Genomic DNA, 27,321 nt, shown 5'->3' with positions numbered 1-27,321 from the left:
AATGTTTTTAACTGAAAATGGAACCAGTCAAGTGTCAGAGTTAAAGAATATTTCGAATTATGCGAGCAGTCAAATAATGGAGAAATTCTCAAATATCTCAAACAGTGGGAACCAGTCAAAACAAAGGGAAGAGCAGACTGTATTTGTTGAAGCATTTAATACGGATGAAAATAAAGAAACCCAGATATTCATTGAGAATTTACCCGACTACGTGATTATCTTGTATGTCTGTCTGTGGTTAGTATCTGTTATTATCAGCAGTTTTTCCATCACAGCTCTCAGACGTACAAAAAGGATTCCTTATTCGGCAAAGTTTCTATCAACTGGACTTTTATGTTTTGATTCAATTTATATAACAGCGATCACGGTGAGAAAATTTATTAAAAACCCGCTTTATAATACAAGTATAAATGTATTGTCCACACAATTTTTACAGTTAGCCTACGTAACAGTGGCATTGATGTCTTTGGAGCGTTACATGATGTTTAAAAAGCCTATGGTATACATGAAAAGATGCAAAAAAACATTTCTGCGTAGAATAGCTGTTACACTTTGGCTAACAACAATCATCGTTTTTCAGACTGTCAGATACGGATTTTGCTACATGAAGTTTCAGTCACATTATGTCTTTGTTCAAGCGGGACTATGTAACCAAATTGTAACATTTTACTACGCTTCACTCGTTATTCTTGTTCTTGCCGTGTCTATGACCTGTTACTGGGGGATATTCAACATCGTAAGCAGACAACTTGCAAATACCGAGAAAAGAAAAATATCATTTGCATCAACGGCAAATTTATTGCGGAGCTACAAGTCCACATCGCTTGTACTCATTTATTTACTGGTGATCTTAATAACTTCTCTGACGTATGCACTTATCTTAACATACATCAAATTCATGAACCTCGAGGTCCTTTACGTACGTCTTTCACTGGAAGGTATCTCGATGGTGAACTGTTTACTGGACCCATTTCTCTATGTTATGTGGTTTAAAGAAAGTCAGATGCAACTGTTACTGATATTTTCCAAATTCAGGACATGTGAGAAGAAGGCAGCAACCATGAAGTATCAAATATTTGACATTGTGACAAGCGCAACAAAAACAACATCTAGTGAATACACAGAATTTCAGCATTCACAATAGAATGCGGCATTCGTTACTTACTTATTCGCTTAATAAAGTGTACAAGCTTTTTTTTTTTAAATAAAAAGCACTTCTGTAATTTCATTTTTCATTGGATAATTGTGACATTAATTTAATATATAAAACATTTCCTGTCAATTTATGTATTTATTTCTTTTGTTATATACAGTTGACTCTCGGTAACTCGAATTTCAAGGGACTGGGCATTTTACTTTGAGAGAAACGGAATTCGAGTAACGTGGATCTGCCGTTTCGTTGACATTCGTACATGTGCCTGATTGAATGCGCAAAGAAGTAGGTTTGTGATTTTTGATAGCGGCAATGCTGCAATATTTAACCGTTGAAATGACAGAAAATCACTTACAACTACAAATTATAAATGAAGAAATTTATATTATTCAAAATTTAATACATGTACATGTATATTAATAGTGGAACATAAACACAAACATTCGTAGCAATGACATAAATGCAAGTTTGTCAGTATTCATCAGTAAAGCACTCATTTCAATTCATTACAATAAAAACACAATGACACATTTATTTCAACAACAGTTTATCTAATAATTGAAGTGAATTGATGATTAAATCTTAATTTAGTTATCCAACTGTTAAAACCAATAAAGTCCTAAAACCGATTAAAGCCGCTTTTACGACGTGTTAATAATACATGATGACCGGTAATTATATTTACTATTCAACAAGTGAATCACATGAGACAACATCTCACCTTGATATCGCCGACCTTTGATCAGTCGGCTGTTTTTACACTTTGACTAATTGAGACGAAAATATGTTGGACTTTAGTTTAATTGACGGGACCAAATTTTCTTTTCGACTAAACAGGAGTCTCGGTAAGTCAAAATTTGACCTAAGAAAAGTTAAAATACAAAGATAAAGAAGGAAATTTGATGGGACTTTAGAAATTCTTTGACTAACGCGTAATTTCGAGTAAAGCTATTTTGACTTATTGAAAGTCAACTGTACTTGTTTACTTTTATGCTTTTTCATTGAAATAATTCAATTTATTACATACTTATAAATGAAATATTGATTATTGATGAATTAACAGCTGATTTACGATTGTTGTGAATCCATTTATACATATGCAGCAAAATATCATAATAGCACCAATATGTAAAAGATTTTTTATCAATTTTCATGAAGATGATAAAATTATGAGAACTTTTTATCTTATCTTAAGCATATAATATATTGGGAATGACCTCAAACTGGCAGCCAGGAGAGGTAATAATTGCAATGTGAAATCATTATGTGAACTCTGTAAAAACAGTGAAAGAGACTCATTTTTCTGGTTCTTCAGGATCATTAAGTCAAGCACTTTTAAGTTTTTAGAATTGAGTAACGCTCAAACCAGTGCTAGGGGGCCCTGAGGGAGGTTGCACTTTTTCATAATCCTCAGTGTCTATTCTAGGACGCGCGATTGCACGATTCACGCTAATATTTCAAAGATTGCGCACAATTCAAAATCATGTGAGTGAAAATCGCGCATCTATAAAAAAGTTAATAAAATCGTAAAAAAATTCTGGAAACAAAGTGATCCCTCGCAAGCATTATTCCATCTCGCATTTTATTTGGTTGTTTTGTTTACATTTACACCGGAAATTGTAAGCTCATTATAATAATTTAGTACCGTATGGTACTGGTTACGTGAGTTGACGGAAATTAACGGAATGTTTCGTACCTACCGGAACTAGTGTGCTAGGTCTGACAGTTGGGCGCCATTTTAGTGTAGTAAATAATCAAGAAATCCTAGCTTGGCTACGACAGGGTCTTTCTATTTGAAAGACCCTGGCTACGATCTAGACGTAAAAGATAGGTCGATTGTTTGTATTGTCAATCCCTTGATAAACAATCGCTACAGTTCTCTAATAATTTGTTTTCATTCATAAATTAAGGGAGGACAACTTCTGCTGCCTTAAATGAATATTTTTGTTTTAAATATTTCATCGGTTGAACGCCTCAGTGTAAACTTAATGCAGACGATTTAAGATTGGCAGTTTATATTGGCACCCCTTGATTTTGAAAATTGCCCCCTTTTTTGAAATAGAGGGGGGAAAATCCCCCCTATTTTTGAATTCCTAGAATAGACACTGAGGATTATCCTTCATGTACAGACTCAATCAAACCAAGTCTGCAATTTTCATGTAATTTTGCTGTTTTTATTTAAACTTTTTAACTCTTCCTAGAGATCACTTTTTCCAGATATTTATTCTACATTAAAGCAACTGGCATAGACCCTGACCAGCTTTAACAATTGAGCTATAAATAACTACACAACAAAAATATATATTTGTGTTAAGAAATTCATTGTCAGACTTAATAACAAGATAATTTTATCTCAGCTCTCATTAACTAGTTCTTGGTCATCTCTATTTTTGATTCAGTATTTTGATTTTTCCCCCACTTCTTTACCATAACCTGTCTGGAAAATATTTGTTTATATCCACTTTTTTATGTTTAATGTTTTGGGGTTGTCTTTTTTTCATCTTAAAATGAAATTTCAGTCACAGAATGGTTCGTTTATCTCATACAAAATATTATAGTCTGTCATCTGGCAAAAAGTGAGAAAAAAAACCAACAAAAGTTTTGGTCTCAATCAATATATATGTACATGCATTTTATAATTTTATTCATAATAATGAAATTGACAGGTGTGTTAACAAGTCAAGGGAACTCAGACACTTCAACATATTTGAGAAACCATGACTTTGTTTATCAATAAATTACAAACTTGAATGAACGATTTTGATGGAGTTGTTGCACTTTATAATTATCATGTTCACTGTCAATCTGTATATTTATCAGGTTCTACTGATCATGTTGTTATTGCATATAATTATCATGTTCATGGTCAATCTTATATATTTATCAGGTTCTACTGATCATGTTGTTATTGCATTATAATTATCATGTTCACTGTCAATCTTATATATTTACAGGTTCTATACTGATCATGTTGTTATTGCAATCAGACCTGGGGATGATTACATTGATTCAGTAATTGATTAAATTACAATTACTTTCAGATTTTATTGTAATTGATTAAGATTGATTACTCACATTTGCCTCTGTAATCAATTGAATTACAATTACTTTTAAGAGAGTAATTGATTGATAATTGATCACATTGAATGTACATTTAAACCACCCTAGAATTAAGACCACCCTGCTATTAAGACCATTTTTAAAAAGATTCTTTTAACGTCAAATGGGTTTCATGATCCAAATTTATACCACACAGGTCCTGGCTTATTCAACTTTTTAAGACCACCAATTATATACAGCCCAAAATTTTTGTTTTAATTTATGTCTAGACCGATTGGGGCAACACCTAATTAGATCAAATTTGTGGTTCTGCTGTTGCTCTTTAGCATGAACTTGATTTTAAAGGTTGAAAAACTGTATTGGTTTTGTATAAAAAAGTAAAAGGGCTTCTTGGTGGGTTCTGTTTGCTTTCAGCACATTTTTTTTTTGAATTAAAAATTCTTTTTGTTTTACCTTTTGTGATACTGTATAAATTAAAGGCATCTTTGAATTTCTTTAATAATGTATTTTGTAGATTACATATAAATAAACAATATTGTTTATTCATACAAAATGACTGAAGTAGACCATGGTCTTAAAGTATGTAAGCAATGATAAGAATGTTCACTTTTATCAGTCTAATTGAGGATTTTTACTGTATAACTAAACAAGAGGGCCATGATGGCCCTGAGGTCGCTCACCTGTATATAGGCCCCCCCAACCCCCACCCCCCCCCAACGTTGCAGAGCCAATTTAACCCAAGGGCTTTTATTTGCACAAACTTGGTAGACACCCATAAGAAGATGTTTCATGCTAAACATTTAAGCTCTAGCTCATTGGGCTTTTCAAAAGAAGATTTTTTTTAAGTTTTTACTATACAAATATAGTTAAAAACAATGACACCCCTGGGGCCGGGCCAGTTTTGACCCCAGGGCTTTTATTTGAACAAACTTTGTAGACACTTACTAGAAGATGTTTCATGCTTAATATCTAAACTCTAGCTATTTGGGTTTTTTCAAAGAAGATTTAAAGTTTTTGCTAAACACATATAAAGAAAATCAATGACCCCCGGGGCGGGGCCAATTTTGACCCCTGGGCTTGTATTTGAACAAACTTGGTAGACACCTATTAGAACATGATTGATGCTCAATATCTTGGCCATAGCTCTTTGAGTTCTTTAAAAGAAGATTTTTTAAGTTTTTACTATATGCATATAGGGAAAATCAATGACCCCCAAGGGGCGGGGCCGATTTTGACCCCAGGGCTTTTATTTGAACAAACTTGGTAGACACCCATTAGAACATGTTTCATGCTAAATATCTTAGCTCTAGCTCTTTGGGTTCTTTAAAAGAAGATTTTTTAAGTTTTTACTATATGCATATAGGGAAAATCAATGACCCCCCGGGGCGGGGCCAATTTTGACCCCAGGGCTTTTATTTGAACAAACTTGGTAGACACTCACTAGAAGATGTTTCATGCCAAATATCTAAGCTCTAGCTCTTTGAGTTCTTTAAAAGAAGATTTTTTAAGTTTTTTCTTTCGGTTGCCATGGCAACCAGAGTTTTGCATGGAATTAAATTCTTTGAACAATTTTTAAAGGTGACCACCAAAGGAACATTCCTGTGAAGTTTGGATGAAATTGGCTTAGTGGTTTATGAGGAGATGTCATTTAAAGTAAAAGTTTACGGCCGGACGGACGCCGGACGAAAAGCGATCACAAAAGCTCACCCTGTCACTTTGTGACAGGTGAGCTAAAAACAAACGTTAAACTGTATAATGTAAAATAAAGGCATCCTTTGAACTTAAATAGTTTCCTTTTAAATCTGAAAGTAATCAATGTCAATCAAAATGTAATCATAATTACTGACTGAATTAAAGCTGTAATTGATTAATTACAATTAATGTAATCAGTTTTGGGCAAGGTAATCAATTACATGATGATTACAGTGTAATCATGTAATCAATTACAAAATCAATGATTACAGTTAATGATTACCCCAGGTCTGATTGCATTATAATTAACATGTTCATGGTCAATCTTATATTTATCAGGTTTTACTGATCATGAAGTTGTTGTTGCTTTCATAAAAAAGAAAATGCACGATTGTCTTTTCTTGTTGTTGTTTTTTCCATTTTTATTTATTGAAGTACCCAAAAAATTTCAAGATTTATATTTAACATCACACAATCCATACATACATGTGAACTTTTTTTTTGATAATCAAGTGGGAGATTTTCCTTCAAAAAAGAGGGAGATTTTAGAATTTGAAATGAACAAAGAAGAAAGTTCTGATATCAAAAAGAGGGAGATTTCTTAAAATTGTGAAAACATTCCTTATTGTAAGAAAAATCTTTGAAAATATGGCTGCAGAAAGCTAATTAAAAGTGGGAGAGTTCACACGCATTAAGGACCATGAATGGCCTATACTGCTTTGACTCCAAATCATGATATCACCACTTGCAAACATTTATGTATCTCTGCCGTAAAATCAATAATTTGTGACCAATATAGACTTGAAGCTATCCGACACAGGTAAACATATTTACCACTTCATTGCATTGATACAAATTAAACCATCAGTGTTTAGTAAACTACCATGATATATGTTACATTTGATTGGTGAATTATACTTACAGGTTTAGTAGATGTAATACCAATGGTTGATGTTTTAACGGTAGATGATTTGATGACATCTTGTATAGGTATGAACGTGCTCGGTTGTATACGTATGGCTGGTGTGGAAGTTGTGATAGGAGATGTACCAACAACTTTCTGTATCAACATCGAGTCGGAAGAGGATCCGAGCAAAGAACTGCCAACATTTGACTCTGTTGACACTGTAAATTATAACAAAGTGATTTATTGTTCATCTTAATCAAGTAAAATATCCTGAAAAATGTATGACATAGAACTCTTTGTACTATTTATTATCAAGAAATAAATCTTATTTTATTATTCTAATTTATCTATTTATGGTCATCCTTAAAAAAATGTTCGTTTGCAGTAACCCGACCCAGAATTTTCAAAGTGGGTAGGTAGGTCGATTTTTTTTTTTTATTTAACTGTACTCCCAAATATTAAAACATGGAATTTCAAAATGCTGGACAATATATGCTTTGATAATCTGGTAACAATTAATAAATTGATAAGTGAATTCTAATTTAATAAGACCTACATTTTATTTCTTCTATTAACCTTTAAAAGAACGAAAACAAAGCACAAGGTAAAATTTTTTGATTTAAAAAAAATATTTTTATCCTGACCATGAAAAAAAATTTTGAGAAGGGGCAAATTTTGTGAGTCGGTCACATTACTGCAAACAAACATTTTTTTAAGGATGGCCTAAACAAAGGAGACATTCTGTGGGGTGTTTTTTTTTTTTACATTCTACAAAAGAAAACTTTTATTGTTTTCTTTCCTTTTTTTATTTTGTTTAAAGTTTAAAGCCACATCAACACTGTTAAGGCCAGTCAAAACAAAACATCCAAGCTGGTAAAGGTAGACCTCAGATAGTTGTTCTTGTACAGGTATTGGGTCCTTCCCTTTGATTTCGGTTACAATAAGTCAATAACACATCATTTTAGCAAACGGGAAGAAAAAACTTGGTATAAACTGAATTAAAAAGGAAAACTGAAAGATTTTAAAGAATTTTCCCATGGAGAAGCAGCCTTTTAGTTTTAACAGGGCCTGCAATATATAAAAGAATCATTTAAGGCAAGTGTATATCAAGGTCAACTCATGTTAGCTAGCTGGACATATGAAAGAATCCAAAGACTACAAATAGCAGTTAGGTGCAAATGATTTCAAGCTTGTAGTCTTGAACAATAGGCCATGAAGACCAAATACAAACTTCCTGTTAAAGGAAAATCACAACATGGAAAATCACAACATAAAATAAAATTTCAATAAACAACTACTCTGCTTTAAATTGTTTGTCAGCAAAACCTAAATTTAATTTATTAATTAATAGATGAATAAACAAACCTGTCTCCGTAGTTAATACTTCATTAAGTACAGGTGCACTAGATGAGCTTTCCACTGTCTTGTTACCTTGGTTACCATCATCTATAAACTGGAATGGGTCAAGGTCAATTTGTGCCTGAGCTAATGAGCTACTTAAGAGATCGTACTTCTTTGCGTCACCGTCACCACTCACTATAACTTGCTGTCCATCAGCAATTTTAATACCACTTATTGTACCACCTTTCTGCACATAAAACATTCCAGTCTGAGGGTCAAGGTCACCGCCACCAGGCTCTTGGGTTTTCCCCTGAGATGCCGTGGTTACAGTGCTTGTTTGAATGTCTTGATGTAATGACAACGGTACTGCAGTAAGAATTTCGTCCCCGCTGTCATCCAAACCTGCCACTACGTTCTGAGCCTCACTTTGAATATATGACGTTGCAGTGTCTTTCTCACTCTGATTCAACATACTCATAGCTTGCTCGATCGTATAAAACTGCTGCTGATTAAGATGATCAGATAACTGACTCAGATCTACACTGGACGACCTCTGAACCGTCACCTTTGGTTTAGCCGCAGTCTGATTAGCTTGCATGTCTAATAATGATTGTATGGCCGCTGCGGTGTCAGCCGACTCGGCCGTGTGGGTATATGTATTACCCTGCTCATCTGTGACGTCATACTCAAACCATTCATTATTTGGCATAGATGTTGTCACTGTAAAACAAACATTATATCTACAAAGTGTCTCAAAAACAAATTATAATCTATCCATGAACATGATAACGGTGTCCTAGATTCAACAGCTTTTTTGCTACATCTTATAACAGCTTTTTTGCTTACATCTTGTTGAGTAATCATCACTGCAGAACACTAATCAAAATTTTTCACTTCTTAATAAAATTGTGTGTAAGATTACTTTCCCCAAGTGGCATTAACTATGCTAAAACATGATTTCACTATGATGAATTGTTTTTGTTTTCTTTGGGTTTTTTTTTGCCTCAGAGACATTTGCTCAATCAACAAGAAACTAACCAAAATTAATATTTAAAGTACATAAATGAAAGTGTTATAAGAAACCGTACTTTTTAGTATGACTAAAGCATGGAAAAGTGACAAGGATGAAACATTAATTGTATGCTCTAAGGAAAACATTCCTGAGAGTATAAAATCTTTTAATTATCAGGATGTTCTTACAGTGTCTATTCTAGGTTTCGAAAAACAGGGGGGGATTTTTATCAAAAAGTGAGAATTTATTACATTTGTTCATCTTTTTTCTTCTTTCTCTATGTAAAATTATCCCCCTGCCTCTGAAAAAATAGGGGCAATTTTCAAAAATATGAGTGAATCACCCCATCCCCAATCCTAGAATAGACACTGTCTTATCTGTAAGAAAATATTGTTTGTAAACCTTTAGTTTGTGTACTATCCTGTGCAACAGATGTCAAGGCTGCTAACTGTGCTTCATCCAGATTAAGAGTGACTTCCCCTGATTGGTTGTCTTGGTTACCATCTGGCACAATGCCAGCAGCTGTTATAAGGTCTTGTAAGATATTAGAGGAGGGTTGTGAAGTATCAGATTTTGATTTCTGCAGTGACTGACTGATCTGTAAATTTACAAAATAACATGATGATGAATTTTTCATAATATGGTTGAAACAGTAACAAAAGCACCATAATCACAAAAACCAGAAATAATCCTTGATAAATGAAAGACAAAAGCTCATCCATTATAACAAATTTAATTAAAACCATCATAGATGGTGATTAACACCCCCTGATCTTGTTCTGATACCAAAGCTCGATTGGAGCTTCTCCCCAAAGCTAGTCAAATATATCTACTTCCATTACTTTGGCATTGTATATTTCCTTCTTCCCACAAATTTATTTTAAAAAAATTTGATGCTACACTTGTCCTGATTTCATCTACCTAGTAACTGTTCCTTTTACTTTGTACTCCTCCTTTATGCCACTGACATAAGTAATTCAATGACAAACGATTTTCTAAGTGGAACTGCTATATAGAAATTTTCGGGAATTTTTAATATCAAATAGAGATTCATTTTTTGGTCAAAAAACCTACTTTCAGCCTACATTCAGCCTTTCACACAAAAAGATATGACCCCAAGGTTATAAAACCTTTTCCCGAGATCAAGCTCGATTCTAAGGATTTTCATCGGTTAATCTGTTTTTGACCAATCAAAATACCGAGATCTGAGTTTGAGATTAGAATATTCTTTATAACCTTGGCTCATGATTGTATACAGATCAAATAGGGAAAGTGTACATTTTTGACAACTGGAGAAAACATTCATGCAAAAGATATGATTATATACAAACCTGTTTAGCAAGGTCTCCATGACCTGATGTAGTGACTATAACTTTTCTCTGTGTATCTGTTGATCTACCAATGTTTGCTGTAGTTGTTGTTACAACATATTGCTTTGTTGGGTCTTGTTTCTGTAAAAAACTCACCAACTCCTGAAATAATATTATACAAGATTGTATGTTGACCCAAAGAATATATTATACAGTAACACTGTTGTATGTTGACACTAAGATTAAATCATACAAGAACACTGTTGTATGTTGACACAAAGATTAAATCATACAATAACACTGTTGTATGTTGACACTAAGATTAAATCATACAATAACACTGTTGTATGTTGACACTAAGATTAAATCATACAAGAACACTGTTGTATGTTGACACAAAGATCAAATCATACAAGAACACTGTTGTATGATGACACAAAGATCAAATCATACAAGAACACTGTTGTATGTTGACATGAAGATTAAATCATACAATAACACTATTGTATGTTGGCACTAAGATTAAATCATACAAGAATACTGATGTTTGTTGACACAAAGATTAAATCATACAAGAACACTGTTGTATGTTGACACAAAGATCAAATCATACAATAACACTCTTGTATGTTGGCACTAAGATTAAATCATATAAGAACATTGTTGTATGTTGACTTTATCTATGTAAACCATAGTATGTTGCCAAAAAAAGCAGACAAACATGTTATGTACTATATACACCCTAATATATCAGGAGCATACTAATAGTTACTTTCTTGATAAGTTTAGTTTATACTAATTTATTTTAGTTTTATTGTGTAGAAAGCTATAAGCTTATTGAAAACACTCTCAAATCCGTTTCTTTTAAGCAACTTATGTTAATATTCTTGCTCAAAGACACATCACTGACGGGGTTTGAACCAACATGGCCAGCATTCCATAGATTACTAGTATGATGTATTAACCACTTGGCTATGCTGCCATTTTCTTGATTGGTTGGTTATAACATAGACTGGGTTTAAATGCATAATATCATTTTATATGTTTATATTACCACTTAAACCATTTTACCAGAAAAATGAACACTTGAAGAGATTAAAAAAATTCAAAATTCATGTAATACAATTTTGAAACTATCAATCTTACAAGGAAGGTGCCTTTATATAGGTAATCTTAAATGGTCAGAAATGAGAAAGTATCACTTAATGCCATTCAGTATTTTTTCAAATTCTCAATTCAAATTCTTTAAGATCAAATCTTTAGTCCTTGAAATAAATATACGCGAAACTTCTGAAATTTCCTTATTACCGTTACCTATTCATATGTATTTCAAGGGTAATTTACTTTTTTATTTTTAACATCATTGACAATGTTAATATCTTTTGACATCATTTGTAAAATGAAGTTAAAAGTTGTTTTCTCATGCCTGTGTTCAATTATTCTTTTATACATTCTGTATTGAAGCTGTAAACTTTCTAATTAACCTTTTCAAAAGGGCTAGATATAACTGCTGTAGTTTGTTTCCCACCAGTACTAGTACCAGGTGTCACTGGTACCCCGGGTCTTCTAGGTTGGGTCTTCTGTACAACTATCACATTAGGTTTAGCACCTGTAAAATAATGACTTTATAGTATCACAGTAGATATATGAGGTTTGATATTATATAAAATAAAACTTGATAAAGAAATCATAGCAATGGCAATATGCTCAAATTTTATATTTATAACAATTGACAATTGCTAAACAGTCTCTTTGTAAATATAGAGTAAACATGGTTTGACTACACACAAAGAAGATAGCTTATATTTTATACTCTACACATAGTTAGATACAATTAGAATATATAGTGTCATTAAAAAAAACTGGCAGTTTGTTAAGAAAGGACCAACTTTACTTAACCTATCATAGGATATGCAGCTTCTCACACACAGTTTGTACATTCTTTTAATAAAATTAGACATATTCAGAAAGAATTACAAAGATTTCAATTAATTTCTTGGAAAGAACTATTTTACTCTAAGATGAGCATAGTATATCTTTAAATTGGATCTGTTTACCTGAAATTCCAGCAGCATTTTTGACAGCAGTTAAATGTAGAGTTTTAGGATTAACTGTCACAACACTGGAACCCCTTGGTGCCGTTATAATCTTACCACCTTGTGTCTGTATGTTTAATACTTTTGTACCAGCTGTTGTAAAATATATAACATTAATATTCTTCAAAAACAAATCACAATAAACTTAATCCTAGGACACAAGCCCTAGCATTTTTTAATAAATTAAGCATGTTGAAAAAAAAAGCACAAGATCTCTATTACATTCAATATTTTATACACAAGATGAAATTGTAAGCACCAATGCAAATTGGTGATCACCTTTTCATTGTTGATTTCAAATTATGTTCAGACAACTAAGGCAGAAACACAGTAAGAAACAGTTACATAAATTTTAAGCGAAAATAAGACTGAATTAATGAACAGCTTACATGTATATCACAACAAATACATTACAATCTCATCCAAATATTCACTTGGAAACCCAGGGCTCACTCTGACAGGTGCCAACAAGCAAATTGGCTGCAAATGATTAAATTGGCTTAAGAATATCAAGATGGCTTAAACTGACAGAAAACATAATTTTAGGAATATCATGACTAAATTTACCATTCGCTATTTGAAGAATGAGAAAGCACACATTTGGTTTTTTATTATCTATGACTTCAGCTTTACTTATTTACTCAAAAAGTTTTAAAGTTTGTTACCTGTGAGAGATGACCCTGTCCTTGACACCATAGCAACGGAAGATTGTGTACTGCTTCCAGCACTGACTACAACAACTGGGGTACCACTTGGTTTGGGTAGTATCTTGCTTGTACCACTTCCAACACTCTGAGTGATAATCTTCATACCTTAAAATGAAGCAGAAAAGTAGTCCAAATGTACTTTTGTTATTGTAAGAGGGGATAATCCTCATACCTTAAAGTAATCCCAACACAATAGGGTTATTATAACAGTATTTTTATCTGAAAATTTTATTTCTTTGAGTGGGTTTTGTTATTATGTTACGACAATGCCAGTAAAATCATACTATAGGGAAGGACCCCAGATAATGTTGGTATAACTTTTGGTGCAAACCATTTTTATGTACTTTGTATTTATGCTTAATGACAACAACATTTATTTGTGTTTATATATCATAGACAAACATACAATAAAATAGTAATTAAAAAAAACCTGTTTGAAAGAACAGGTTGTCACAAGGCATGGAAATTCCAAGTGTGATTCTTTCTTGTAAAATCCATTAAAACTAAATGATAGTAATAGAATCAACATCAAGCACATCCAAAGCAGGATTTAACTTTTCCCTAATGACATAAAATAATAATTTTTCATAAGTTTAAATGTAGACAAAACCAGCAAGTTTTGAATGAAATGACAGTTCAGCCAGTGTTAAAGACTACCTCCAAATAAAAACCACTATGTCATTAAAGACCACTCTTTGACAAACCTTCATAGATTAAAAATATAACAGAGAAAACTTCATTAAAGACCACTTGTCTATTAAGGTCATGTATGGTATCTCCTTTTGATGATCTTTATTCACAGATTTGACTGTAATAATAATTTATTACTATAAAAAATAAATGAGCATCTAAATAAATACCTCCCTCCTGCCTGATCTGTATGGTAGGTTTCGGTCCAGGTTTGATCCCCTGTATAGTTTGTGGTGAGGGCTGTACCGGTTGTGGACTCATCGGTATCACCATACCAGGTCTAGGGGATGGTACCTATGAATAAGGTAACATTGTCATTTATTTTAAAGTAATTAGCATGACGAAGGGGCCATATTGTCCTATACTGCAAATCTGAGCCTATGAAAAAGGAGAAAAATATTCCTAAAACGCTAGGGCCATTTTTATCAGCGTATTTTACTTTTTTAGCAGATCAGTAGACAATGCAACATAAAAGAATCAAATTTCCAGGTCTTTAAATTTTTTCTTTTTCTTTTTTTGGTTTGTTTTTAAGAATACTACTATAATATTATACTACTAGAATTACTACTAATAAAGTATCTAATATATAGGTTATTAAGCTTGTTTTTTTAGTTTCTGACACAAAAAAGATTTTTTTTAAAATCTATATCAACCTTTTCAAACATACTTATGCCTTTAACAAGAAATATTCCAATATTTAATGTAGAAAACACACAAAAGGACCATTTGACCTACAATGAGGGTGGTTTATCAAGGATATTATGGATGTCAGATATCAGGCCATCATAAATAGTAAACAGGGGAGAGCACAAACCTGCATTAATTTTTGCCTTGGAACAGTTTTGAATCTAGGTCTAGAGGCAGTGATTGTTGGTGTCAGGAATGCTGTAGTTGATGTGCCTACACCAGTAGATGTTAGTGGTGTTACAACTGAAACATACAATATAGCACAATCAAAACTATGATATATACATTATTTCATTAACCCCTAGCTTGTTGGCAGCAATAAAATCAATCATATAGAATGTGTATAAAGTGGTAAAAGTTAAAATGAAATCTCTTATAAAAATTCAACAATTGGAAACAAATATAGAGTAAATGGATATATCATTTTGTTCTATACTCAGAATGAAAGCAAAACAACACTTCACCACCATTTTGATTGGTGGTAAAAATTTATATTTTCTACCAGCTAAGGTTCTTCACTGAACCTTAATCAAGATGTTTTTACAATATGGTAATCAATGCATAATTCTCTGACAAACCTTAAAGTGCAATTAGATCTTATTGAAACAAATCTTCATGACACTATCAAACCTCCAACAGATTCTGGGAAGATCTTTTAAATTTTTTACTAAAAACTTATGTATCTAAGGTGAAGACTTCTCTAAAATCCCTAATGTGGCGACTTGGCAGAGGGATTAATATGTCAGACTGGTTATTCAAGGAATGCTAGCCAGAAGGGTTTAAACCCAACCAACGGCAATCTTTTGTTTCCTTGAGCTAGAAACATTGCACTCCCTGCTAAGTACTGGTTGGGTCCAGGAATGTATTACAGTTAGTGTTTATTAACATACCTGTACAGCTTTCTACACAATTGAAATTCTGTATAAACTAAATCCCTGTTATGGTTTAACACTATTTGCCGCCATATTTCAATACGTTAACATAAATCTATCTCAAAATTTGTCAAAGATACTGTACTTACTTCTTACTTCTAAGTTCAAATGAGAATAATTACCTGTAGAAGTTGTGTTTGTGAAGTATGGGGCTGTTGCTGATATATTTCCTGTGTTTGTACCTGTAGCTATAGAACTAGATAGAGGCAGTATTACAGACTTGGGAAGGTTTGTTGTAGAAGTACCAGTCGATACAGTAGATCTTCCCATTGGCATCGTTGTTTTTTGAGCTACAGTTACTTGTGGGGAGTGTCCTTGACTTGATACCAAAATAACCTGAATGTTTGATATTTAGTATTGCAGTTGAACAAAAATTAGCTTCTAAGATTATACATTATGTTGTTATATTATGTTTCAAATGAAAATGTTTCAATTAATTTTTGGCAATAGTTGCATATTGTGTTCCGATAAACATGCAAATGGGTGTATTTACCTTTAATATATAAATATAAACCCAAACTTTTCACAATTTTTTATAGATCACATACAAAGTGGATAGGAAAAATCAGTTTGGTTTCAAATACTATTACACTAGTGATTATTGTCACCTAAAAATAATTTGTAAACAAACTCTGCCACTCAAATAATAAATACCTGACAAGGAATCAGAAAATGTGACAACAAAATTAATCTACTAGCAGAGGACTAGAGGTACTTGGATTTGCCTCTCGTAAGGAACCTAGGTTTGAGCTTAAATGGAGTCACTAACATGTTTCCCCATATAACACCAGTACTGGTTTAGGATGTAAACTTGAGAGGTTCATATATACTAAAGATTTTTATGGTAGACCTGAAATAATTCACAATTATATATGTTTAAGGTAAACAAAATAACCTTCACCTTTTGAGTTTGACTGCTACTAGCTACCACACGTGGTTGGGCTTGTGGACTCTTACTAATTGTGATTTTCTTTGGTGATATGGCAGAAGTGTTACTCATAGTAGTTGTATATGTGACCTGTGGCACCGAAGTTCCGGTTGGAGAAAACATACTCTCAGTGGAGGTGCTACGTCTTCGTTTACGAATCTGTACATCGTCGTCTTCCTCGGTATTTAAACCTCCTAGCAACAAAACGATACATGTTTTTCTATATGTTTCTATGTTATAATGGTACATATATTTGAGGGGAATTCTCGAAAAATCTCTTCCCATCAAAACATCTAAGTTAACTGACAAATTCCTGCTACAGTTAAGCAAAGAAAATGCTATATATTAATACATAAAACAACTGACTGAATAGTGAACAGTATACACTATCATCAGCAGACAATAGTGATTGGCCAATATATTGTTTCTATTTCTTTACATTCAAGACAAACTCCTGTATAAAGGTTATATACATCTTCAGGTTAAAATAAGGCATAAAAAGTGCAGGCCAAGATCAGTCATCGTGGCGCACCCATGCCATCTGAATATGGTCTTCACTGTACACTATTCAGTCAGTACTTATCTTGTAGTTTTCACTCACAATGGTTATGTCAAAATTAAAAGACATGTAATGGTTAATAGAGTTTATGAACCATAAACACATGGATTTATTGTTCTTTGTGAGACGATCCTATAAATCTTAATATATATTTTCACAACTGGAAACTAAACTTAGTAAAGCTCTGATCAATGTATGAAACACTTTTCATAAACCTTACGGAAAATAATATATTAGAATTGAATGTTGCATACCTTTAATGTGAATAGACATTCCACTGGGAAGAACAACAACATTGGAGGTAGGACTTGATGGTCGAGATGTCCAGGGTGTGGATGGTGGAGAAGACATTGAGGAGGCTGCAGCTAAAAAATAATATACCAGATCAAGTTTTATATACCTTTAGCAAAGAATAATTCCATCAATTTATTGACTTTTATTAACAATGACATAATAAGATGCTTATTAGTCTATTTTAGATATAATATCTATAAGTCTATATTAGATATAACATTTAGTTATAGACAAGTGTTATATTGTCTCATATGATACTGACACAATACATTTTATTTATACATCTATATCTTCTATTCCACAAAACTTAGACAGTAGACAAAATAAAGCTAAAAGCTTTTGCATAAAAAATTACTGAAAGCTAATTTTATGTCAATCTGTAACAGTATGCATAAATTTTAAATCCAAGCCATAAATTCTATACTTCAAGCACTCAGTAGGATGGCATACATTAAAGTATCAGTCTGAAATATGTTCATACCAATATTTTCCCTGATTCCTGTCTGTGATGGACTAGGCAGGGAGGCATTTTTCTCTGCTTGCATGTTGGCAACCTGATTTGCTGTCACTGTGAACGCAGTCTGGGGTACCAGTCTGGGCATCAGGGGAACCAATCTACGTCCCTCAATTAACCATTCTTGTGTCGTATTTGATGGTGACATACTAAAACATATAACATATACCGGTAAGTAGACTTAAGAGAATTTTGACATCATTACATGATGTAATCATGAGATCTTACTCTACAAAAGTATGTCATAACAATCATTCATGTGACTAAAATGACATGATAAAACAACTGCTGCCAATTTCACCATTTTTTGTCAATGGCTTAAATTTACTAAGGGGTCACAATTCACAAATGTGCTAACCGTTTAAAAGGCAACTAAACAACTGTGTTTTAACATTTAAATATCTTGTCTTAACCAAAGTGACTATAGAACAACATACTTGTCAGCAATTGTTGCAAGTTTCTCATCATTTACAGCCCGTCTTACTTCAGCTCTGTGGCGTTCTGTAGAGATACTGAAAACAATAATAGGCAAGATAAGAAAAAAATATTGTATAGATTTGTAAGATATCCTACTAAAATTGTGTATTGAGCATGTCTTGAATAGGAGGTAAATTGATATATTAAAGAATTATGTTATCAAAGTTGAGTAATCATGATTTCACATGTATACATATCCTAAAGATTTGGATCAGACTGATGTAAAGATTTAATAAAATTCATTCTTTGACACTGCACTTCACTTCTGTAGTCTCTATAACTGTGTGGAGTTTCAATGAGATATCAAAGATACTCCGGTACGGGAGATATTAATTGACAAAATAAGTACTAAAGGTAGAGTTATAATTCAGTCTATTAAGTTGAAACAAAATTCCTTAAATACTTTTTAAGTTATTCTCTGGACAAGAGTGTGACAGACAGTTGGTCAACACTACCCCCTCTCTTCGAGGAGCAAAATTAAATTAATAATATGCATACTTTCTAAAGTTTTTGATTATGCAATGTAGCAAACTGCAAAGAAAGATTAGCAAACCTGAGAAACTGTTGCAGATCATGCAGAATTTTCTTCTTCTCTTTGTTCAAGTCTCCTTGAGCACGGAAAGCAGAAACAATGGAAGAGTAAGCTTCCAGTTCTACACGCCTCAATATCCTTTTTGACTCCTCATGAGTCATGTCAAGTAACTCGGGCCACATTCTTGCAACTGATAAATCTTTAACAACTTAAATTCTAGAAAGATAAACAAAAGATATTCATTCACAACAGTGCAGAAGAATTACAATGTGGATTAAAACTATTAGAGTAATATAATACGTCTGCTGCTCTCGTATGTACCTGCCGACAGCAACAGTTCAAAATGTCATCTTTGATACCGAGGGACACAAGTCTTGACTGTTCCACAAATACAAATGACATAAGTATACTGCTGCTACAAGACACCACAGTCTTCTATCCTAAATTACATTTAAAGTACAATGATGAAGATATTTAGTAAATAATATTATCACTGATAAGAACTACGACAGGTTCATGGGTCCGGCGGTATTTCTGAATTACTGAAAATTAGCGGACAAGGTACAGGAAACACTGGGAAAACTTCAGTGATAGGTGGAACACCACCAATTCATATCTATTTAACAAAATATCTATTTTACAAAATAGCTGCATTTACTTATTATTTACAATGTCCAGGAATATCTGGTTTATGTATTAAAAATTTAATGCTTGTTACTGTCACTGGTCAATTTATTTATGTTACTTGTTATTTATGTTGCTGTGCACTGTTCGTCAATTAGTTGCAGGAAAAGTATTCTTAATGTCCGCACATGCCTTGATTGTCATTTGTTTCCGTGGCCTCTGTTATTGTCTGCCATTGTATTGTATTGGATGGTACCGTAACGTACGCTTATCAGCAGATTCACAGAAACATCCAGGACATTTAAACTATGCCCGTATCTTATGAAATTTTGTAAACTGTTATTGTATGTCCAATTGTGTTGTACGTTGTTATGAAAGGGATTTGAGAGAAAGTTTTACATATTGGTTTTTAACATTTCCTTTTTTCCAAATTCCTGCAAACTTTCCTTCTCCAGATCACTTTGTCTTTATTCTCTTACGAGTATAGATATACTGAGTCCACTTAATACATAAATTCTGTTTATTTTTAATAGAATTTTTGATTCAGGACTTTTTCTTCGTATATATATATATGCTTTATTTACCAAGAGCCGTGGGCATTTCTAAAAATAGACCAGTGACGTATGATGACGTCACAGGAACAAGCATGGAAATTACCAGAAATTGTTGAACTATTTGTATTTTGCACTGTCATGATCTTTTATGCATCTCTTAAGACTTATTTCCGATTATCTAGCTCATTTTATATAGGTACCATTTTGCATTCACATGCATTTTGCTTTTCCTTGAGTCTTGGCTAACATGTATGTCAACAGTAGTGTAAGAAAACATTGGTCAAATCTCAGTGAACTATTTCAAGTTACCTAACCAATTTATTAAACATCATTATATGACTAGAAACTTCTATCTTTAAGCGATTTATAGTCAGATTTGATTAATTTATTCGGTACTTAACAATATTCAATAAGATCTATTAGAGTTTGTAATGAAACTAAAATAAAACATCAGGGCAACTTTCATTCTGCCTTCATAATCTTTTATACATTAACAAAATTGTAGCAACAATTACAAATGATATTTTAATAAAGCAATGTGGTTTTCAAATGTATCCTATACCGTTCATTTTGCTTTATAAACAAACATAACTAGTTGCAAAAAGACGGAGATACAACAAATGATTTCAAAATTTTATTCAAGATGGATAATGGATCGATAATAGATATAATGATGCCGATGACCAAGTGTTAGTTTATATTTCAATTAATAGTTCAGTGAGACTTTCTGTGGGCCCAATTTTGGCGCGAAATTAAGTCGCACCTGTTCCAAACACCGGAAACCAGTAGGTTGTTGTTGTTGTTGTCAAAAAATGTAAACAAACCGTACAAATGGCCAAATTATTCGATTATTACAGTATTTACAACTTTTTAACAACAAATTATAAGAAATATATATAATTAAAATACATTTTTAACCATAAAAAAAGTCATCTACGATTTTAACCCACCCACGACTCAAGGAAAACCAACGACTTAAGGAAAAGCAGCCATATATCCAATTACAGGCCAACCCAGGGACGCCATATATCACCATTCAGAGCTGTTCACTATTTAAGGGGATAGGATTTAAGTGGCTGGATAGCTCAGCTGGTACAGCCGCAGTATGGTTTTCCTAGGGTCCTGGGTTAGAGTCCCGGTCAGGCTGCACATTTTTCTCATCCTGTGACATTTAGCGCCCAACGTGGGACTGTGACTGAATAGTGTTCAGAGTTTAATTCACAATGCTCTGTAAACCTGAGGAATAAGGGTATGAATTTCATTAAAGCGGGGGGGGGGAGGGTATGTCACAGTTCAGAACTGTTCACTATTTAGAGGAGAGGATGTGTAAGTGGCCAGATATCTCAGTCCGTAGGTATTCAGGGTGTTTGGTTCCAGTTTGTGTTTAGGCTGATTTACTTAGATACAAATCTATGACAGTCAAATCTTTAAACCATTTTAAAATGACTGATCGACTATCTTTAGTGAAAGAGAGGAGAGAGACTTTCAGAATTGTTTTTAATATGAAACGGCGGCCCCCTGTTCTTGCTTTTCTTTGTGATTTTTTTTATTACCACATTTAAACCAATAATGCAAATAATCTTAAGGAGCTGTAAAGAAATAAATAACAGAAAATGTTAGGATAAAACAGGATTAATTCGTAATAGTATTGCAATTTTACTCTTCATGTCACATTTATGAAATAATTAACAAAATCATCTAACTTACAAATTTTCCAAAATTTCTCCGCCATCTTGGATTTAGAAATACATGCGCATGCGTACGCGTGTGCTTTTACGTAAATCCGTACCGTGCCGTACATTTTAATTTAACAGTCTTAGTGGTACGGGTTGTCGATTTTGATTTATAGAATTTAGGTTATTTATAGAGATATATTTCCGACTGCTTAAGTTTTGAAAATTAGACATGTTTTCATTTTATTCTCACATTAGCTAGCGCACGTAATATAAATCCGTGGCTAGCGTTAGCTGTAAATGTTGCCCAAATCTTAGTAGGTTTTTTGCAATGTTTTTATCGTTTGGGTTATATACTGATTCACTGAGGATTGAAATAAGCTGAAACAAGGTTACAAGGATGCGTTGGAGATGCTGCGTTGGAGATGCTGCACTCTCTATTATCTCTTCCTGTTCTCCCAGTTGAAAGATAGACAGATTTATTTGAATAAGAAAATGTGCATTTGCATGACAAATAATATATAAGAGCTACACAAACTGTCAACAAACATTCCTGGTTAAAAGGTAATGTCAAAAAACATATCTATGTTAAGGATGGGACGACTTCCCAGGTTAAAGGATGGAATTTTGAATGTACAATTCAATAGAAAATGAGTAATTTGGTAGACCTTGTTAGAAATTAACCCCGCTGAAAAAATTATCATGGCTTATGTGTGACCAATGAACAATTAAAGCGTATTTAATATCTTTGGTATGCCTCATAACAAACCATATCAATTTAATTTGGGTAACCTGTAACTGATGATTTCAAAGCCAACTTAAACTGTTAAGCCAAGGACCAGAAGCATATATTCAAAACGTACGGCATGGAATAATTAAAAGAGGAGACTAGAAATTCTTTAATTTACATATTTTTCCTAACCTGCCATTGGATTATGAATAACTGACCTGCATGGGTATTGATTCAAACGACAAACCTAGTTCAATAGTTGCACTCAGTTTTACCCAAACGAAATGACAACTTGGCTTAAAATATTATAATAACTATGTCACATGGCTCAGATAAACTTCAATTTCTTGCTTACCTTTAGCTGGGTCATACGATCACTTTATGTCCGAGCATTTAGCTGACATAGGATAAGAACTTTAGATTGACCATTTAGAAGTCTCACATGTTGTCGTACTCTATTAAATTTAAACGACATTGAAACCTTATCAAAATGTGATCTTCATTTCATTGAAAGAAGTTTCGTTTTCCTGTGTAGTTTTTATCTGTTTTACTACTCCAAACAAACGGATGACCTACATTATTTTTTGAAATCATCCAGTGGCATCCATTAAGTATTCAAACTACAATCCAAGATTAATTAATACGGCCATAAAAAGATAAATTGACATGATTTCCCTACATCTCGGTAACATCCTTGTGACTCATTTATAAAAATGATAAAAACATATATATTTTATAAAAAATGACCGTAAACATTGCAAGGGTCAAAATGGATATTTAAAAAATAACCTACGGATATTTTAAAACAATGTAATAATGTTGCAAGGTAAAGACATCACAAATATAAGTACCAGAATCAAAGACTCTTTTATTGTTTCCATTTAAAAAGAGTATCTTTATGTAAAATATTCGTCAAATATGTAATACTTTTTTAAATATATGATTTAGATTGAATTTCTTTCAGTGATTATTATTAGAACTTTTGGAATTATTTTTTTTTTCATTAATCATTATCATTTAAATTGTTCAACAATTTGTAGGAATATTAAACTGAAAAAAAAAGAAGAAATCTGCCGCAAACACTATTTGAAGATTAAGCTATTCACCAGAAAAAGACAGGCTTATTTGTTAATTTAGGACTATGTTAAAAAGTTATTTCAACATTTTGGTTCCTCCTAAACACCAGTAATTTGCCAGATAATGGACAGGTCTAGACGCGTTTAACTTAAATCATGTAATTTTCGTTTCTATTACAGGTTATTTATTATCTATTCTCTAAAAAGTCCCAATCTGAATTTAGGACTTTAATAAGATGGTCCTAGAGAAAATGGCAAAGTATAAGATTTCGATCTATTTTGGTAGTGTTTAAAAATGTGTTACCCTTTATTCTTTCTGTTTCTCTTTTGGACCGACCCACGAGGAAACCATCATAGTATAAAAAATCATATTTACACCTTTTATAATTTTACCTGAAAATACGATAATTCCCAGTAACTATGTGTGTGTGTGTTTTTTTTTTTGACATGACATGACAGAACTGGGAATATTTTTTCATTACAAAATGTATTTGTGCATTTTAAGTTATCTCTAGACAAATAACGTTTGATTATTCCCTCTCACCGTTTTCCAGCATCGTATTTTTCATTGTGCAAAATAATTAATCATATCGAATCACACAAAAAAAGTCGGCTTTCAGTTTTTTTTTATTCTTCGCAGTTTTTCCAAGTGCTTCACTTGATTTATTTAACAAGACCTCGGTGGAGTTCTTTTAATAAGAACAACGGCCCGCACTCAAACTTTCAGACCGTTTTTTATTTTGGATAGAGGATTTTTACAAACTTATACAGGCTATATTCCCGTAAACTCTCACAATTTGTGTCTTGAAATTTCTTTGAAATGGCATTTAAGAAATTGATAACTTTATTGTTTGAGGCTATGACATGCTCTATCAAGCCGGGCCTGCAACATTTTCAATTTTGCCGTGTTGGGCTTTCTTTAGGGGTTCTGTTTTTCACTATTTTTTTTTTTGCTTGTTTCTGATTTACTTAATAACGTAGAACGTAGTTGTTGGGCATATGCAATATTGGAAACGACAACATATGAAGGCCAGACATCGCCTTTCCATAATGTCAAGAAAGAGAATTTATAATAGTCTGAGAGGGGTGTCGCACGTTCTTCAGATCATGGCAAATCTTGTAGAAAAGGAATAATCTACCATCTACACGTCTGAGTTCCAGTTTTCAAAAATAAAGGGAGTGAAACATGTCCTTGACGCTAGAGGTCTGACCATAATCTTGCTTGATCCATCGGGCTGCACTTCTGGGAAGACTTTAAAGGTGAATAGAAGCACAACAGATTTCATCTTGTCGTCCAACCGATGCACACTTTTACTTATTATAGCGAAGGCTTAGCGAGAAGTACGGAAAAAAAACACGTCGATATGACCTTAATTAAAGATCAATATTAAAATACATACTTCTTAGATATGCTATTGGACAGAAAATTTAATTATCTTTCAAAATATGTTAAAAGTAATTAATATAAGTCCTTTGCATAGAACTAGGTCAGAATGTAAGTACTCAAAAAACAAACTATAAAAAAACATAAAGTTTCACGACCTTGTTCTGTTCAAAAGTCATAAATGTATAAAAACTACTATAAATTTATTTTTTATAGACAATTTACTCAAGACCTTTCATTTTAAAGACATTTATGTGAGGTTCATGTCAAGATGTTAAACAATTGTTATTTATTTTTCCACTATTCATATTTTTTTCCACTATCAGCGCACAACATGGACAAATCAAAAGGGTTTGCCCCTTTAGCTAAGTATGTGAGCATTACGTACATTTTCAAACAAGGTCCAAGTGGTTCATTTTTCTCTCACCATTGATTTAGAATCATGTAGAATTATAGTCAGATCACTACGAAGATATTTCTATAGACTGGTCAGTTATCAATGAAAGCTGGTTAGGAATTAAATTCAGCGTAAAAACCAGACAAATAGACAAATAAAAAAGATCCTCATTTAACTAAGTGATGTTCACTGCTGAGTAAAGTTTATTATATTTCCATTTATTCTATTTGTATGTTTGTATATTAGAAAGAAAATAGATAAAATACAATTGACATTACGCCAGAGAAGAGATTGCTCCGCCCACTGATTCACGTGACCCGGTCATTCAGAACCTTAGACAAAACACGGTATACACCGACGTTTACAGGAAACTATTATGCCACTAAAGTTACTAATGAATTTTCCTTATATAATTTGGTATATATAAAAGTATAATGCTTTTCTTGAATAGTTCAATGTTTAATGGTATTTAAAAAAGTAACAAATAACTTCATTCATGCATTAATTATGAATAAAGCGTTTGGCAAAGATCTTGTTATATTTCTCGTTGACTTCAAGGAGATGTTACTGACAAAATATCATTTTAGTTTACAAATTCAAAGATAGTTAAAATTTAAGTAGCGGAACATATAAATAGTAAAATTATATCAATAACACAGTAACATTTACAAATGTTTTTAGGGTTTTATGTGCGAAATCATTTATGTATAATGCATTTGTGCATAAATTGTTAAAATTGAATGAGAAAATAGCCCTTGCGTAACTTTGTACTATGATGTATGATTATATGTATATTTGTACATTAGATATGTTTCGTGATAAAACGCAATATTATTCACTTCAAAATAAGTTTCGCATACACCAGACGGTGAGACCTCGGTTTTAAATTAAAACCGTGATCAGGTATGATGTTATTGAAGCAGATGTATCGAAATATTTAATCTGAATTCATTGAGCTTAATAGAAATATTTAGGTAGGATAATTTCACATAAAATATTCATAGCATATTCTCTCATTTTATTTTTCTACTGCAGCGTTTTATTGACAGAACAAAAAATGTCATAGACCTTATAATATATTATGTGATTATGAATAGACATAATTGTGATAAAGGAAGGAATAGAGTATTTGTTTAATTTTTTCCTTGTTTAATGCATTGTGGTATAGCCAGGCTTCATAACCTCTGATCGCCATTCAAAATTCCATTTTATTTAGTTCCGCCCATTGTTTTCTCGTTTAGGGCAAACGCATTTTTTCCACTTGGGGACCTTATGCCGCTTTTCATGGAATGGCACTTACGTGTCACATTGAAGGTTCCATGATAACCACCATATGAACACATCTGCGGATGTTTCAAAATTCCAAATTTTACCAGGTCACGTTAAATGTTGAATACAGCTTAAGCCGGTGCTAGAGGGCGCGGACGGTTACTTGCACATTCCATTACCGTCCATGAACAGACTCAATCAAACCGAGCCTGCAACATTTTCAATTTTGTCGTTTTGTACGTTCTTTATGGATTCTTTATTTCTCTCTATTTTAACTTTCGTCAGAGATGTAGACAACATCTAGATAATATCTATGTCTCTGCTTTTGTACCTGCTATATAACTTATTATCTTCATATATACAAAGTTACTGATATTTTTCTTTTGTATAATGAACTAACTGACTCCATCTGTCAATATGTCAGGATATTTTGATATACCGATTTAATAGCTTTAAATTGACAAAAAATCAAAATAATTTCAATATAAATACTGCTGCACCATTGTCTTATACAAATAGTTTGTCTAAGGAAAATGGCGGATTTTGCAGACATCTTAGCGTGAAACTGATAACGATCGCCGATTGGCTTATCTGTAAGACCCCTGCCAGCTTGATTGACCGGCGTCATGTCAATTATTGTGTGATGTTAGATGAATATCCTAGTCTATGGACCTGGCAAATGTGGTATTTACCATGGTCTTGCTCTATAGTATATATACTACA

At 32.7% G+C, this 27,321-nt stretch overlaps 1 protein-coding gene across 1 annotated transcript in view; it reads right to left on the bottom strand.

Moving 5' to 3' along the window:
- The window catches only part of LOC132722794 (BRCA2-interacting transcriptional repressor EMSY-like), a 30,336-nt gene extending 8,501 nt beyond the window's left edge, over window positions 1-21,835 (bottom strand). Inside the window, exons 1-16 of the mRNA XM_060707356.1 lie at window positions 21,777-21,835; window positions 18,913-19,107; window positions 18,320-18,394; window positions 17,850-18,031; window positions 17,329-17,439; window positions 16,489-16,709; window positions 15,710-15,923; window positions 14,783-14,898; window positions 14,139-14,262; window positions 13,237-13,383; window positions 12,533-12,664; window positions 11,960-12,084; window positions 10,497-10,637; window positions 9,568-9,763; window positions 8,178-8,873; window positions 6,804-7,030 (exon numbers count right to left, since the gene is read on the bottom strand). Of these exons, the coding sequence (XP_060563339.1) occupies window positions 6,804-7,030; window positions 8,178-8,873; window positions 9,568-9,763; window positions 10,497-10,637; window positions 11,960-12,084; window positions 12,533-12,664; window positions 13,237-13,383; window positions 14,139-14,262; window positions 14,783-14,898; window positions 15,710-15,923; window positions 16,489-16,709; window positions 17,329-17,439; window positions 17,850-18,031; window positions 18,320-18,394; window positions 18,913-19,073 (2,868 nt within the window). The 5' untranslated portion in view covers window positions 19,074-19,107; window positions 21,777-21,835. The remainder of the gene's footprint in view (window positions 1-6,803; window positions 7,031-8,177; window positions 8,874-9,567; window positions 9,764-10,496; window positions 10,638-11,959; window positions 12,085-12,532; window positions 12,665-13,236; window positions 13,384-14,138; window positions 14,263-14,782; window positions 14,899-15,709; window positions 15,924-16,488; window positions 16,710-17,328; window positions 17,440-17,849; window positions 18,032-18,319; window positions 18,395-18,912; window positions 19,108-21,776) is intronic.
- Between the last annotated feature and the right edge of the window lie 5,486 nt (window positions 21,836-27,321).

Source organism: Ruditapes philippinarum, unplaced genomic scaffold, assembly GCF_026571515.1.
Source record: "Ruditapes philippinarum isolate M1 unplaced genomic scaffold, ASM2657151v2 ctg738_1_1_1_1, whole genome shotgun sequence".
Classification (NCBI taxonomy): domain Eukaryota; kingdom Metazoa; phylum Mollusca; class Bivalvia; order Venerida; family Veneridae; genus Ruditapes; species Ruditapes philippinarum.
Note: the sequence above shows the minus strand (reverse complement) of the source record. Positions and strands in the feature narration are given on the sequence as shown.